Source organism: Saccopteryx leptura, chromosome 3 (assembly GCF_036850995.1).
Source record: "Saccopteryx leptura isolate mSacLep1 chromosome 3, mSacLep1_pri_phased_curated, whole genome shotgun sequence".
NCBI classification, from domain to species: domain Eukaryota; kingdom Metazoa; phylum Chordata; class Mammalia; order Chiroptera; family Emballonuridae; genus Saccopteryx; species Saccopteryx leptura.
The window spans coordinates 27,557,857-27,572,803 of record NC_089505.1 but is presented as its reverse complement, the minus strand read 5'-3'; the positions used below and the strand labels follow the sequence as shown (position 1 = coordinate 27,572,803).

General features: G+C 40.9%; 1 protein-coding gene across 1 annotated transcript in view; it reads left to right on the top strand.

Annotated features, from left to right (window-relative positions):
• The window catches only part of PEX7 (peroxisomal biogenesis factor 7), an 81,616-nt gene extending 74,178 nt beyond the window's left edge, over window positions 1-7,438 (top strand). The window contains exon 10 of the mRNA XM_066371756.1: window positions 6,972-7,438. Coding sequence (XP_066227853.1) covers window positions 6,972-7,040 — 69 coding nt within the window. The 3' untranslated portion in view covers window positions 7,041-7,438. The remainder of the gene's footprint in view (window positions 1-6,971) is intronic.
• The last annotated feature ends 7,509 nt before the right edge of the window (window positions 7,439-14,947 follow it).

The following is a 14,947-nucleotide window of genomic DNA, read 5'->3' as shown; positions in this document are numbered from 1 at the left end:
TTCCCCACATGTCATGTTTGTTCTTTTAGTGAAATGGCTTTTCTGTTACTGTGCTATCTCCTATGAGAAAGCAAGGGTTATTATGTTCCAGAAAAATAATTGTTAAGCAAATAAGCTATATTCCTGTATGTGGCCATGTTAAAGGATAATTTTCAAAATGGCAATCATGACTCATACAAATATAGCATGAACATGTGTCAAAAACTTTATGCAACTCATGAAAGATTTTACAACTAGCTCAAAGGAACCAAAGAACAGGTAGTCACTGAGTGCTGAAATGAATTCAGTACTATGTACAAAACTGGTGAATATCCATGGGGCAATAAAATGTAATGTTCGGAATCATCTCATGGGCAGCAAGGGAGACATCAGCTGCATCTTCATAGGACAACACTCATTTGCAACTTTAATGGATGAGAATCATTTGATTACTATCAGTTTTCTATAGCTTTCAGAGTTGTAAAATAATCCAGTCAAAGACAGTGAAAGGCATAGACCCCTAGAATCAGGTAACCCTGTGGGGCCCTAGGACAAAGCCCGCCTTCCACTGAAAGAGCACCCCTGCAATTTTTTTGCTGATTGCAATCTTTTACAGTTTTTCCTGACAGCAAGGTAATGGACAAAGAAGTGAGTCCTCATGGAGGAGACTGAAACTGAGAAAGAGGATCTTCGGTAGATGAGAAGGGAGATATCCTATTATCGCTATCCTGAGTCTGGCCTTGAAGCAGTCTTCATGGCCAGGAGTGTATTCCTGGGCATGGGAGGGAAAGATGGCTTTTGTCCTGAAGAAGCAGGGTGGGAGCTAAGTGAGAGTCCTTTCTGTGTTTGACAAGCTAAGGAATGAGTGGGTCTCATCCTGTAAGGCAGATTGTTTTCATGTCATTCACTTGACACATATTTTTTCAGTGTGTGTGGTCTTTTTGTTAAGCCTTATTCTTTTTTTTATGTTTTTATTTATTTTTTATTTTTAAATTAAATTTATTTTTTTTAATTTGTTGTTGTTAACCCTTATTTTTAACAAAGTCTTTTTCCCAGTGCCTTTTAGGCTGTTCTCAGGTGTGTAAAGGGGGACATGGAAAAAGAGCCCTGTGTTTGCTCTTAGTCACAGAATGAAGTGGGAAGCAGTGTCTCCAGACACCACCGGGGTGACAGGGTGGCGATGGTAGTGGTGAGAGTCCTGCCCCTCCCCCAGACCCCCTGGGGACCACAGTCGTTCTTGCTTCCCAGGCCACCGCCGGGGTGACAGGGTGGCGATGGTCATTGGTGAGAGTCCTGCCCTACCCCCAGGCCCCCTGGGGACCACAGTCGTTCTTGCTTCCCAGGCCACCGCCAGGGTGACAGGGTGGCAATGGTCATTGGTGAGAGTCCTGCCCCACCCCCAGACCCCCTGGGGACCACAGTCGTCTTTGCTTCCCAGGCCGTCTCCACGGTGCCTACCTTGGAGAAGCTGAGCCTCTTCGTTAGTTTCAGTAAAGAACTTTTTTCTAACCTTATTATTTTTATTGTAAACTTTTAAAAACTTTTAGAAGTAGATGGAGTTTAATTAATTAGTAAATGGAGAAATATTATTTGCATTCATTTGACTCTCCATTCACAGTTCTGTATCGTTGCAGTTTTAGTTCTTTCTTGTATTACCAATTAAGTGTAGGTTTATGAACATTTACTCACTCAGTGTCCTTGACATTTGTTAGTTATCAGTTCTGATTAAATAAGAAGCTGGATTGAACAGTGCTGAATAAGGATTCTGAAACATAATTTATGGATATTTTATATTAGAAACCTAAGTCTTCTCTGATTCTCTTCTCTATAACAGATGACAATATAGAGAGGCCCAGCCCTTGAAAAAACACACATGTGAAACAGGGATAGCTTAATATAATGATCTTCGTGCCCCAAGGTAGAAAACCTTAGCACCTCAGGATATAATCCTAACTGCAGGATTAGACCAGTAACAGATGTTAGTTTGCTGTCTATGAGGCACTATTTCTAGAGGATAGAGTCAACAGATTTAGCTTCTGGTTCCAATGCTGCTACTCTAGTGTAAATGTGAGAAAAAGTTAATCTCTGAGGTCTTCATCTATAAAATATGTTCTGTGAGCTAATATCTATTGAGACAGTGTTATGTTATAGGAATACATAGTCCAGGCCCTCAAAGAGCTGAGACACACATGCCAGTAAGTAAGTGCAGCTGAGTATTATGGGTACTGTGAATGACTTCTTGGAGGAAGGGAAGTTTAGGCTGATTCTTTAAAAGGAAGGCATCATCTCTAGGCAGGACAAGGACTAGAAGCAGAGGGAGAGGAGCTCAGAGGGAGCAGAGAGGTTATTCAGGGAGGAGCTCAGTAGAAGGACAAGAGTTCAGAGGCATGAATAGGGTGCCTGGCTTTGAGTGTGAGCCTGATGCAGTGAGAAATAAAGACATAGATAGCAACCAACTATTGAAGTGTCTGGTTTTTAATGCTTAAATTACCAGAGAAGATGGGGCAGCAGGGGAGGGCAAAATGCATAAAGGGGGTCAAATATATGGTAATGAAAGGAAACTAGACTCTGGGTGGGCGGGCGCATGAAAGGATATGCATATGTTATACACTTGAAATTTATAAAATATTATTAACCAATGTAACCTCAATACATTTAATTAAAATTTTTTTTGACTAAATGGTCTCTACTGTTTTATCTAGCTTAGATTCTGGTCTAAAATATTATTGATAGATCATAAGAGCTAATATATTCTGATTTATTCTTGTATTCACAGTCAGTGACAGGCAGATATTAGACTGACGGATATGGCAGGTTTCCTTGTATAACTTTCGGCCTTTGTAACCATGAAGAGGTGGGAAATAGAGTGCAAATGACTTTGGCCAAAATTACTCTCTTGCTGCTTCATGTTACTGTTTACATTTTTCCTTCTTTTTTATGGTGGAATATTTGAAATGTGTTAAAGTAAGCATAATAGGGTTACAGATGTCAATTATTCAGCTTCAACAATGATAATATTCTTGTTATATTTATTCCTCTACTCCCTTCCCACCCCTTGTTCAATTATTTTTATTGTCATTATTGTTCTTACTATTTTAAGGTAAAGTTTACAAACTTTGAAATGTACGAATCTTAGATAGATGTTTGACAGATACACCTGTGTGATCTATATCCCATCGCAGTAGAAGACATTTGTGTCTCCCTCCAAAATTCCCTTTCTCTTTTCCGGTCCCTCCCCGTTCCCACCTAACCTCCAGCTGGAAACACACTCTCTCTCTCTCCTATTTTTTTTAACCCGAGATTAGTTTTGTCTGTTTTAGAACTTACAGAATGGAATCTCTTGTATGTACTCTTTTGTTTCTGGCTTCTTGCACTTCAGCTCATTACCTGAGATTCATCTGTATTGTTGAGCTGATCAGAAGTTCCCTTTGTTGTATTGCTGAGCAGCATTCTGTCGTACGAATTTATTACAATTTGTTACCCATTCTTTTGTCAAGGGACATTTTGGTTGTGTTTTGTGCCAGTCGCAGCCTCGGAACAGCAATGTGATCAGTGTGATCGGCTAGAAACGCCTGGGGGCACCCACCTGGGCTTGTGGGAGCTTCCCACAGAGGTCTTCCCTTTCTAAACCAGTGTGTGACCTGACCGACCTAGTGGTTTTTAATTATGGTTGCAGTATGCGCTTCAGCAATAAGTGAAAGAGCTTATTACTTATAGTACCTAAAATAGACAAGGCACTTCAGGGGTTACACATATCTAGCTGTGTGGCTGGCAGTGTCTTTATTTGAGATAGCCTTTGTTGAGAGCACATACCTCTTTGAAATGGAAGCTTTCTCATCAAAGCTTGTCAGGCACTTGACATTACCAGTAGAAAAGCCAGCTGTCAGGGCTTACACTATAGGTTGTTTCTAATTTTGTGCTATTGTGAATGAAGTTACTGTGAACTTTCTTGTATATACTGTTTCATAAACATGCTTTTCATGTTTGTTGGGTCTAAGGATTGGTATATATTTAACCTTAAAAGAAATGGCCAGTTTTCCAAAGTGGTTGTACCAGCAGTGTATGAGCAATATAGCTGATCTCTCTGCTCGCATTTGACATTGTCTATCTTTAAGTTCAGCCATTCTCATGAGCATGTAGTAGTATCTCATTGTGGTTTTTATTTGCATTTCCCTGATGCCTGATGATGTTGAACATTTTTTCATGTGCTTATTGGTCATTTGTGTATCTTGGTTTATCTGGTAATAAAGTCTTTTGTCCATTTATAATTGTGTTGTCTTTTGATTATTGAATTATAGTAATTCTTCCTATAGTGTAGATACAAGTTCTTTGTCAGATGTATGTTTTGTAAATATTTTCTCCTAATCTGTGGTTTGCCTGTTCATCTTTTCAGTAATGGATTTTGATGAGGAAGAGTTTTATTGATTTTAATTTACTGTGTTTACATAGATTCTAGTGTCACCCCGAATGCTTCCCCCCTCCCCCGTATTCCCCTCAACATCTCCCTTGCCCCCATCCCCATAGCTCCCTCCCCCCCTTCCCTTCAGGTTTATCCCATCCTATCATCTCCTTTCCCTCTGTCCTCTTTTCCTCTGGTCCCTTTGATCTCTCCTCTGTCTCAATTCCGTTCCTCAGTTCACCTTGTTCATTGGATTCCTCAAATGAGTGAGGTCATATGATATTTTTCTTTTTCTGCCTGGCTTATTTCACTTATCATAATAATTTCCATATCCATCCATGTTTTCGCAAAAGGTAAGATTTCCTTATATTTCGTGGCCCCATAGAATTCCATTGTATATATGTACCACTGCTTTTTAATCCACTCATTCACTGACGGACACTTGGGCTGTTTTCAGATCTTTGCTATTGTAAACAATGCTGCTATAAACATGGGGGTGCATTTCTCCTTTTGAAACAGTGCTATGGTGTTCTTGGGGTATATTCCTCAAAGTGGGATAGCTGGATCAAAAGGCAGTTCCGTTTTTAATTTTTTGAGGAATCTCCATACTGTTTTCCACAGTAGCTGCACCAGTCTGCATTCTCATCAGCAGTGCAGGAGGGTTCCCTTTTCTCCACATCCTCGCCAGCACTTATTCTGTGTTGTTTGTTGATGAGCACCATTCTGACTGGTGTGAGGTGACATCTCATTGTGGTTTTAATTTGCATTTCTCTAATGATTAGTGATGTTGAGCATTTTTTCATATGCCTAATGGCCATATGTATGTCCTCTTTGGAGAAGTGTCTGTTCATTTCTTTTGCCCATTTTTTGATTGGATTGTTTGTCTTCCTGGTGTTGAGTTTTACAAGTTCTTTACAAATTTTGGTTATTAACCCCTTATCAGTCGTATTGTTGAATATGTTCTTCCATTGTGTGGGTTGCCTTTTTATTCTGTCCTTATTGTTTTTGCTGTGCAAAAGCCTTTTAGTTTGATATAGTCCCATTTGTTCATCCTGTCCTTTATTTCCCTTGCGCATGAAGATAAATCAGCAAATATATTGCTGTAAGAGATGTCGGAGAGCTTACTGCCTATGTTTTCTTCTAAGATGCTTATAAGAGTTTTATTTTTGATTGAATCTGAGTTATCATAATTTTTGGTTGTACCTTTCTGTGTCCTGTGTAAGAAAATTTTATATGCCTTCATATTGAGAATATATTCTCCTAAGTTTTCTTCTAAAAGCTTTGTACCTTTAGCTTATATATATATTTAGGACTATGGCCCATCCACCTCAAATTAACTTTTGTTTAGGTGTGAAGTTGGAGTTGAGGTTCATTTTCTTCCATACAGATATCCAATTCTAGAACCTTTTCTCGAAAAGACTTTTTTTCCTTGTTTGGTACATTTGTTGAAAAGACTTGTTTTGGTACATTTGTTGAAAAGCAGTTGTTTAAGTGTGGGGTTTATTCCTGAATTCCATTCTGTTCCTTTGATCTACTTGTGTGTCCTTATATCAACTTGCACTGTCTTGATTACTACAGTTAGTCTTGAGATGGGTAGTGTAGCTAGTATAATTTTCTTGTTATTGTCCAGGATTCTTCTGGCTATTCTAGGTCCTCTGCATTCTACATAAACTTTAAAATCACCCCATTCATTTTCATTAAGAAGCCTACTATGATTATGCATTTTAAATGATCTGGGGGAGAATTAATTTCTTAATATTGAAACCATAAGCATGATAGATACAGATATATATATATTTCCCCATATTTCTTCTTTAATTTCTATCCACAATGTTTTAGTTTTTAATGTGGACAATTTGCATATCTTTTGTTAAATGTATTTTACTAAGTATTTTGTTATTTGGTGCTATTGTACATGGATTTAAAAATTTATTAAAAACTTTTTTCCTGCTAGTGTATAGAAATATAATTAATTTTATTTATCAAACTTACACCCTGACACAATGCTACACCCACTAAGCTTTTAACATACAGTTCTGAGTACCATAGACTTTGTTTCCTCATGGGCTTTTTAACCTGAATGTCCTTGTCTCTGATGTCTGCCCCAAAGAGAGCCAGTGAGAATGCCATAGCATTTGTGAAGGCTTCTGACTTCACACTTGGATTTATATATTTCTCCCTAGAAAAGTCTCTATTAGAGCATTTTTCACTTTAAGTCTTGAATGGGCTACTCTTTGATGTCAGGAGCTGTACTTGATCTCTGTTTCGTCCTCACACTACCTCTCATGGTACCTTTATTCACCAGGGAGTAGTACATCTTTCCAACAGTTATCTCAGAAGGCACAGAGAATTAGGTAGCTCTGGAGTGGGGTAGAGCAGGGGAGGAGAAAATTCTTATAGGCAATGTTAGTCAATTGGAAACAAGCCCTGAAGTATGTCTTAGGGAAAATGGACCTTTATCAAAGACATCCTCTGTGTTCTTCCTATTTAAGGATAGGTTTACTAGCAATGGTCTGTTACACTCCAAGTGACTCAGACTTTGGTACTCAGATTTGAATTTCTATAAATTATGTTTTCTCTTTTTGTTTTCTAGGTGGCTGACTGTGCTTGGGACGAAACGATAAAGATCTATGATCCTGTTTGTCTTACTGTGCCTGCTTGAGACATAACTCTGGTCAGAAGCAAAGAATATTGGCTAAAGAACTACTTAACAGGAAATAAATTAACTATTGATAACATAGTCATTATGCCTTTATATGCTATTTAGATATCAAATTTTAACAATTTACCTTGAATCAGGTTTGAGACAGCTGATGAAGACTTTGGATCACCATTTAAGCCTGATACCTAAGCCATATTTTTTTAAATTTTAAGGAATATTGATATTATGGTGTATCTTATATTATCTATTAAAATGTAACCTCTGTACTATAAAATGGATGAAAATATGTGAGATCCATACATTATATAGATAGTGATATATTTCATTTTTGTAATTTTTGATGTAAAATATAATCACTGCTATTGATAAAAATCAAAATAAACTGCATCTCTTGATCACTTACTGTTTTATGACAACCCCAGCAGGATCGCGTTTTTCTAACGTAGTATGTGTGTGTGTGTGTGTGTGTGTGTGTGTGTGTATGTGTGTGTATATATAAATAAATAAATAAATAAATAAATACTATATATAATGCAAGTATATCTTTGATTTAGTAACAGGGCTCTAGTACAGATTAAATTTATTTAACAGTTATTTATTGTATGTCTACTATGTACTTGGCACATAGACTGAATGGTTCTCTTGAGGACTGTCACCATGCTTGAAGCCATGCACTGCTACGAATTGAGCTTACTTTTTTTAAAAGTTATTCAAGCCCTGGCTGGTTGGCTCAGCAGTAGAGCGTCGGCCTGGCGTGTGGGGAACCCGGGTTCGATTTCCAGCCAGGGCACACAGGAGAAGCACCCATTTGCTTCTCCACCGCCCCCCTCCTTCCTCTCTGTCTCTCTCTTCCCCTCCCGCAGCCAAGGCTCCATTGGAGCAAAGATGGCCCGGGCGCTGGGGATGGCTCCTTGGCCTCTGCCCCAGGCGCTAGAGTGGCTCTGGTCATGGCAGAGCGATGCCCTGGAGGGGCAGAGCATCGCCCCCTGGTGGGCAGAGCACCGCCCCTGGTGGGCGTGCCGGGTGGATCCCGGTTGGGCGCATGCAGGAGTCTGACTGTCTCTCCCCGTTTCCAGCTTCAGAAAAATACAAAAAAAAAAAAGTTATTCAAATATTTTTAGATATTGTATGCATGACCGACCCTATATTTTTCTCTTCCCTACTTTCCTACTCTCAAATGTTAAACAACAACAAAAACAGAAACAAACAAAACTGGTTACTGAGCAAAAGTCTTAGGTCCTACTATGGTTTCAATCAGTTATCCTTGAAATGAGCCCTAAACAATGCTATAAACCTTCCTCACTACCTCCCCAAGTCTCCTCAAAAAATTTCCAGGTGTTGAGCTGTAAAAATGTAGGTTAAAAGGGAAAAATTAGTAAAGCAAACAACTTTGCATAACCTTTATATAACGTTAAAATAAAATGTGTCATAACTGGCAAAAACTGTCATTAAATTTTGAACAAGTTTTTGAGAATTTTTACAGAGCAAAATATAGTATTTAGAACAAAAATACATAATTTAAAATACATGTATACTGTCTAATTTATATATTTCTTTGTTTACTTGTTCCAGGAAACAATTAAGACCGCTTATAAAATTAAAAAAAAAACACAAAGAAAACCAAAAAAACCCAAGATCACATAAAAGATAAAACAAAGGGAGACAAAGAGGCCCCGGGAGTAGAACTTGAAGATCTATGTCTCAGAGTGCTAGACGGTGGCTCCTGGCAGCATGAATGGGAAGCCTGGTCAAGTATGCAACTAACTATCGAAGGCCTGAGGGCAAGAACTGTCCCAGGCCTGGGCTTGGCCTTAGCATCATGCCTAGCACATAGAAGATGCTGGATAAATATTGGTTAAATGAATGACTGGAGTCAGGGAAAGTACAACTCTTTTTAGTGCTTAGACAAATCAATGCTAATTGTTTTCGAGAAGCCCCATAAAGAGGACACTGCTTATCATGAATATATTGTAAGGAAGAAGGAGCTCAAACATATCCTTAGAGCTGTCACGGCGATGAGATTCATAGAGCTGTTTCTTGTTGCTTCCCTCCACAAGAACTAATGGCATCACACCAAGTGCAGTTCAATAAAAGCAGGTTCACAGTGGGTGTTCTCTGTATCAGCAGAATTTATAATAGACCTGCAAAAATACCTAACCCAGATCATACTTATAATTAATTGAAATTACTTATTTTCCTTTTAGCATGCAAGAGATTTTATTAAAATAACCTACCATGTATCTTTTGAGACAAATATTTGTGATTTAGAAGCTGATGCCTTTTCTTGATTAATTTTTTCCCTCTATTTTGGGGATGTAATAGATATTTAGAATACTGACTTCATCATATTTAACTCAGGTTCTTGGAGTCTCTTAGTATAAATGAGCATGGGAGAACATTTATCCAGTGGGTTCCTTAGAGATAAGATTGGAAAACTAGAAGAAAAGGAGCTAGATTCTCTCCAAAAAAGAGAATGGGCAAGGTTTTGGAGTTCTTGGCAGTTCACAAGCCGAGACGCCTCTGATTTTTAAGAGGGCAAGAGTTATTGCCTCCAAGCTGGGAAAGTGCATTTGTCTCCTGGCCACTGAGCTCTTAGCTTTTGCCCTGTCTGCCTCCCTGGGTTCCTTCTGCGCCTGCAGGGATAGCACAGCACTGAAGAGTCAGTGCAGGAGAAGGGGACACAGGTCACAGAACATCTCTTGTGGCCTGTGTGCTTTGTGAGATGTCCTGTTACTCTTTATAACCTCCCTGCAAGGAAGCCCTCCCGGTTCTCCAGACAAGGAAACGAAGGCTCTCAGGAGTCGTAATACTCAGGAAGTGCGGAGCTGGAATTTGAAATCTGCTATGACTGGATCCAAGCCCGTGGGCCTGCCACATGGCCTCAGGATAGCAGAAATGGGCCCACTGGGAAATATATAGTAAAGACGTGGAACTCCCTGGTGGCTAGATCCTGATCATTTTTGAGAGAACTGACAAAATTGAGTTTCCTAGTCTGGAGTGACTCTCACAAAGTCTGTCACCTCCTTTGGCACTTTCTATCTGCACATCTTAGATATGATTTGGCTCCTCCAAAAAGGGACTCATTAGTTTCTTATTTAACGGGTCACTTCCTGTCTTCTCCACCTGAGTCTCCCACAAGCCTTTGCACTCATGTTTTTCTAACCAAACTCATCTTACTCACTAAACGTGCTTCTGCACATGCTTTTTCTTTTATTGCCAATACTGTCCACCGGGGCCCTCAAGGTCTAAGTGCCATCTGTGTTCCTACCCTTTTTCGCACTTCTCCGAGGCACATCAGATGGGCCACTAAGTCCAGTCCTGTCCCTTTTGTTTCATTCTGTCTCCCACCCTCCGTCCCACCACCACTGCCCCAGTTCAAGCCATCATTAGTTTTTCTCACTGCAGCTTCCTACGTGACACATCTGTTTCTCGTTCTGTCCCCTCTGAGCCACCCTCTTTAACACAGCTGCTGGAAACAGATCTAAAATGCAATCTGATTACGCCAATTTCAGTGTCAAACCTTTGTCTGCTGATAGGCTTGCCTATGAGAAAAAGTTGAGCCCTGGCCGGTTGGCTCAGCGGTAGAGCGTCGGCCTAGCGTGCGGAGGACCCGGGTTTGATTCCCGGCCAGGGCACACAGGAGAAGTGCCCATTTGCTTCTCCACCCCTCCGCCGCGCTTTCCTCTCTGTCTCTCTCTTCCCCTCCCGCAGCCAAGGCTCCATTGGAGCAAAGATGGCCCGGGCGCTGGGGATGGCTCTGTGGCCTCTGCCCCAGGCGCTAGAGTGGCTCTGGTCGCAATATGGCGATGCCCAGGATGGGCAGAGCATCGCCCCCTGGTGGGCAGAGCGTCGCCCCTGGTGGGCGTGCCGGGTGGATCCCGGTCGGGCGCATGCGGGAGTCTGTCTGACTGTCTCTCCCTGTTTCCAGCTTCAGAAAAATGAAAAAAAAAAAAAAAGAAAAAGTTGAAGCTCATTAAGTAGACAGCCAAGGTCCTTTGGGGTGAGCTCCCGCCCTTCTCTGCAGGATTGCTTCTGCCCACATTGTCACACACCAGTGTGCTCCCAAACTCCCCATGTCCTTAATGCACGTTTCGTTTCTCTCTTTGCTCAAGCTGGTCCATGTGCCTAAAAATAGCATATTAAGAGACATATATGTACTGTAATTTTATTTTTTTAAAGGGGATGTGTGTGTGTGTGTGTGTGTGTGTGTGTGTGTAGTATGCAAAACTGAAGGGCTCACACCAAATGGCTCTTGGTTTGGCAAATTATTACCCATTATTTGAAAGTCGTGTGAAATAACTAAAGAAAAAGATTGATAATGTCCAAAAATTAAAATAGTAAAATATGTCATTAGCAAAGCTAAAAGAAGACATATTGGAAGGATAGATTTGCAGCATATATAATAAATGGTCATCCAGAATTAATACAGAGCTCTTCAAAATCACTAAGAAGATCAGCAAACATAAAAGTTTGTCCACTTTTATCAACAGACGAATCACAGATGTAGAAGTGCAAATGTTTAATATACTTCAAAGAGATATTCAGACTTTGTCTTATTGATGACAAAGAAAGGGAAATTAAAATGAAACCCCATTTTTGCTTATCAGTTTGGCAAACATAAAATAGTAATAATATCCAATTGTGGTTTAAGTAAAAGCACTGGCATATACTTTTCTGCAAGACAATTTGATATACTGTATAAGGTTTAAAATTCTCTGTTGACCCAACAGTTCCATTTTTAGGGTTCCCTGCCCGTGCTGCCTTCTCCTGCCCTTCCTCTCTCCCCCCCTCACCCCCACAAGTAATTACAGAAGTAGTAAGTCCAAATGTCCAAGGATATTCACTACATCATTGTTTGGTAAAATCTAGCATCTGTCAATAGAAGAAAGGTTATACTATAGAGCAGTCACTTAAAAGAATAAAGTAGAACTATGTGGCCTAACATGAAAAGATAACATTGCTATTGATATGTGTATTATCTACTTCTCTGTAACAAATCACTCCAAAATTTAGCAGCTTAAAACAAAGCTATCTTTGCAGTTTCTACAGGTCAGGAATTCAGTAGTGGCACAGCTGAGTTGTTCTGGCTAAAGTTTCTTTGTGACATTGCAGATAAGCTGTCACCTGGGTCTACAGACATCTGAAGCTCTACCGGGGTAAAGGATCAGCTTCCAAAGTCACTCACTTGGTTGGCAGCAGGCCTCAGGCCTCAGATACCCGCTGTGTGGGAACCTCAATAGGCTGAGTGCCCCTACAACGTGGCATCTGGCTTCTCCCAGACTGAGTGATACAAGAAAAAAAGAAAATCCAAGCTGGAAGCCTCAGTCTTTCATTACCCAATCTCAGGAGTGACACCATCTCTTCTGCTGTTGGTTACACAGACTGACCCTGTACAACGGGCGAGGGGTTACCCAAGGCTGTGAATATCCAGAAGTGGGGGAGATCTTCGGAGACTAACTTGAGGGATAGTTACCGCAATATGCTTTTAAAAATAGCATATTAACAGACACATGTCTATTATATTTTAATTTTATTTTTTTCAACAGGAAAACTGAATGGTTCACACCAAACTGAACAGTAGCCAGCTCCGCGTAGCAGGGGTATGGAGTTGGGGGTGGGGAATATTGAAAATAGCATGTTCACTTACTTATAAAATTTGTTTTTCTTTTATATAATGTATGAGTTATTATTTTTATAATTAAACCTAATGAAGTAAGACCGTATTTCCTTCTGCAGGAAGGCTTCTGTGGTTCTGTGATACCGTCAAGCTGACTTGATTGCCTTCCTTGTTCTCTCCTGTTCCTGCCACAAGACCCTGGGTCGCAGGAGCATTGCCGTGTGGCCTCTGCTCCACCCGTGGATCCTGAGGACTAAGCGGAGTGCTCATCTTGGAATCTTCTGCGGCTACCAGACTGCACAGCACAAAATACTGGCTCTGTATGTTTATTCAATGAATGAATTTATCTAAAGCCATCAATATTTATTGAGTAGCTCCAAAGATAATCAAACTGGAATCTAGACCCTTGATGCCTTGATACCAGTCCACCAAATAGCTTTTTGACCTTCATTTCAGATCTACATTCTTGTTCAATTATCCTTGCCAAACACAGTAGTCTTATATCTCATTTTTCTTTGGGAGTTTATCTAGCAACTGGTGTGGGAGATGGTGTTAATTTATTTTTAAAGAAAATGAAAGCCCTAATGGAAAAGAATTATATGCAATAAAGTAGAGAAAATGTACTCTGTTTCATGTCAATGTAGGTTTCAAATATTAAGCTAAATATTCTTGCCTAAATGAGAAAGGTAAGATAGCTGAATCAGCCCCAAATCTTTTACCTAATGTTCATATCACAAATGGAAGCAATTATAATTGCTGGCAGAAATGAATCATTCCAAAACTGGGTCTGTGCAGACAATTCTTTATTATATTCACCTAATATGGCTTAAAGTAACCATCCTTTAATTGCAGTGGTCCCCGGAAGCAGAGATGTTATTTGCTGATGGCTTTAAAAAGTTAATTTCCAGAGAGCTTTTTTTTTTATCTGAGTGTACTTTGAATGTGTGCTTATAACACACACACACACACACACACACACACACACACACACACACACACACACACACTTTGAACTGTTGCTTCAGACTTCATTATTTCCTAAAGAAAGAACATCAACACTGGAAAAACACAGAGTCCTTGAAACAGCGAATGGGTAACCAGAACTTTTAGCAACAAAAATCAAAAGTTCCACAGGGCACCAGAAGTACGGGTTTTGGTATAATGCTTTCCAGTTTTTTCCTGGAAAGCTGGCATAGTGGACCATTGGCAAACATTTTCTTGAATGCCCACCTGTGGGGGGGGGGGGGCGAGGTTCCCTACTGGGCACTCAGCACAGGCACTAGAGGAGGTTTGGTTGAGATCAAGCTTTCTGTCACCAAAGTGAGCTCCCAGCATATATATATATATATATATATATATATATATATATATATATATATCCCAAAGGAAGGACAGCAGTGAGGTGGCCCAAAGGAAGGACAGCAGTGATGCTGCCAATCCCAGATGAAAACTGTCATTTTTCTGCTGCGGTAATAATCGCAGCTTCCATCTGGGCTGGAAGTGCCGCGTTCCGCATAGAGGTGGAAATATGGAGGAGGAAGCGAAAGAACCAAGAGAAATGGCTTGTGTGTATTAGGGCAATGTGGTGCAGCATTTAAAGGTTAGGAGGTTGGGATGCCGGTGGGGGTGTGTGGAGGAGAGAGGTGAACGAAAGGAGAGGTGGAGCACAGCGATCTCGGAGCTTTCTGCCTCACACCCAATCTCCGACCAAGTCCATCATTTTTAACCAGCGTGAAAACAAAACTGTGTCTGGCTCTTAAGTGATGTCGGCTGAGCGAACTTGTTTAGTGCTGAGTTTAGGGATCTGAGCGTTACTTTCTAGGGAACAAAATTCTAGATAAAAGGATCATAAAAGTTTTGCACTGTAGAAAAGAATTTTTTTTTTCTTAGCCAAATGAGAAGTAAGCAGTTCACAAGTCTTGCGGGGCACAGAGGTGCCCGGGCCCGGAAGGTAGGAGGTAGGGGTTGTCCTGCTCACCAAAGCGTCTCACCACGGGCCACAGGTTGGGGTACGCTCCGGGGACCCAGAGAAAGCTACACCTAAGTCTCAGCTCGGTCTCGGTACCAGTTCCTGTCCCTACCACACACACGCCCTCTCTCCCCACCCCCACACAGACGCGACCGGCCTCTCCCCGCCCACCCCGGGGCACGGGCGCTCTGGCGCTCCTCTGGAACCTAGAGACTGCTCGCTGTAGGGACGAGCTCTTTCGCTCATTTCACATCGTTGCCTCCCTGGGAACACGTGCCCCCGCCCTCGTCCCCGGGCTCCACAGCCACTCGAGGCCACTGC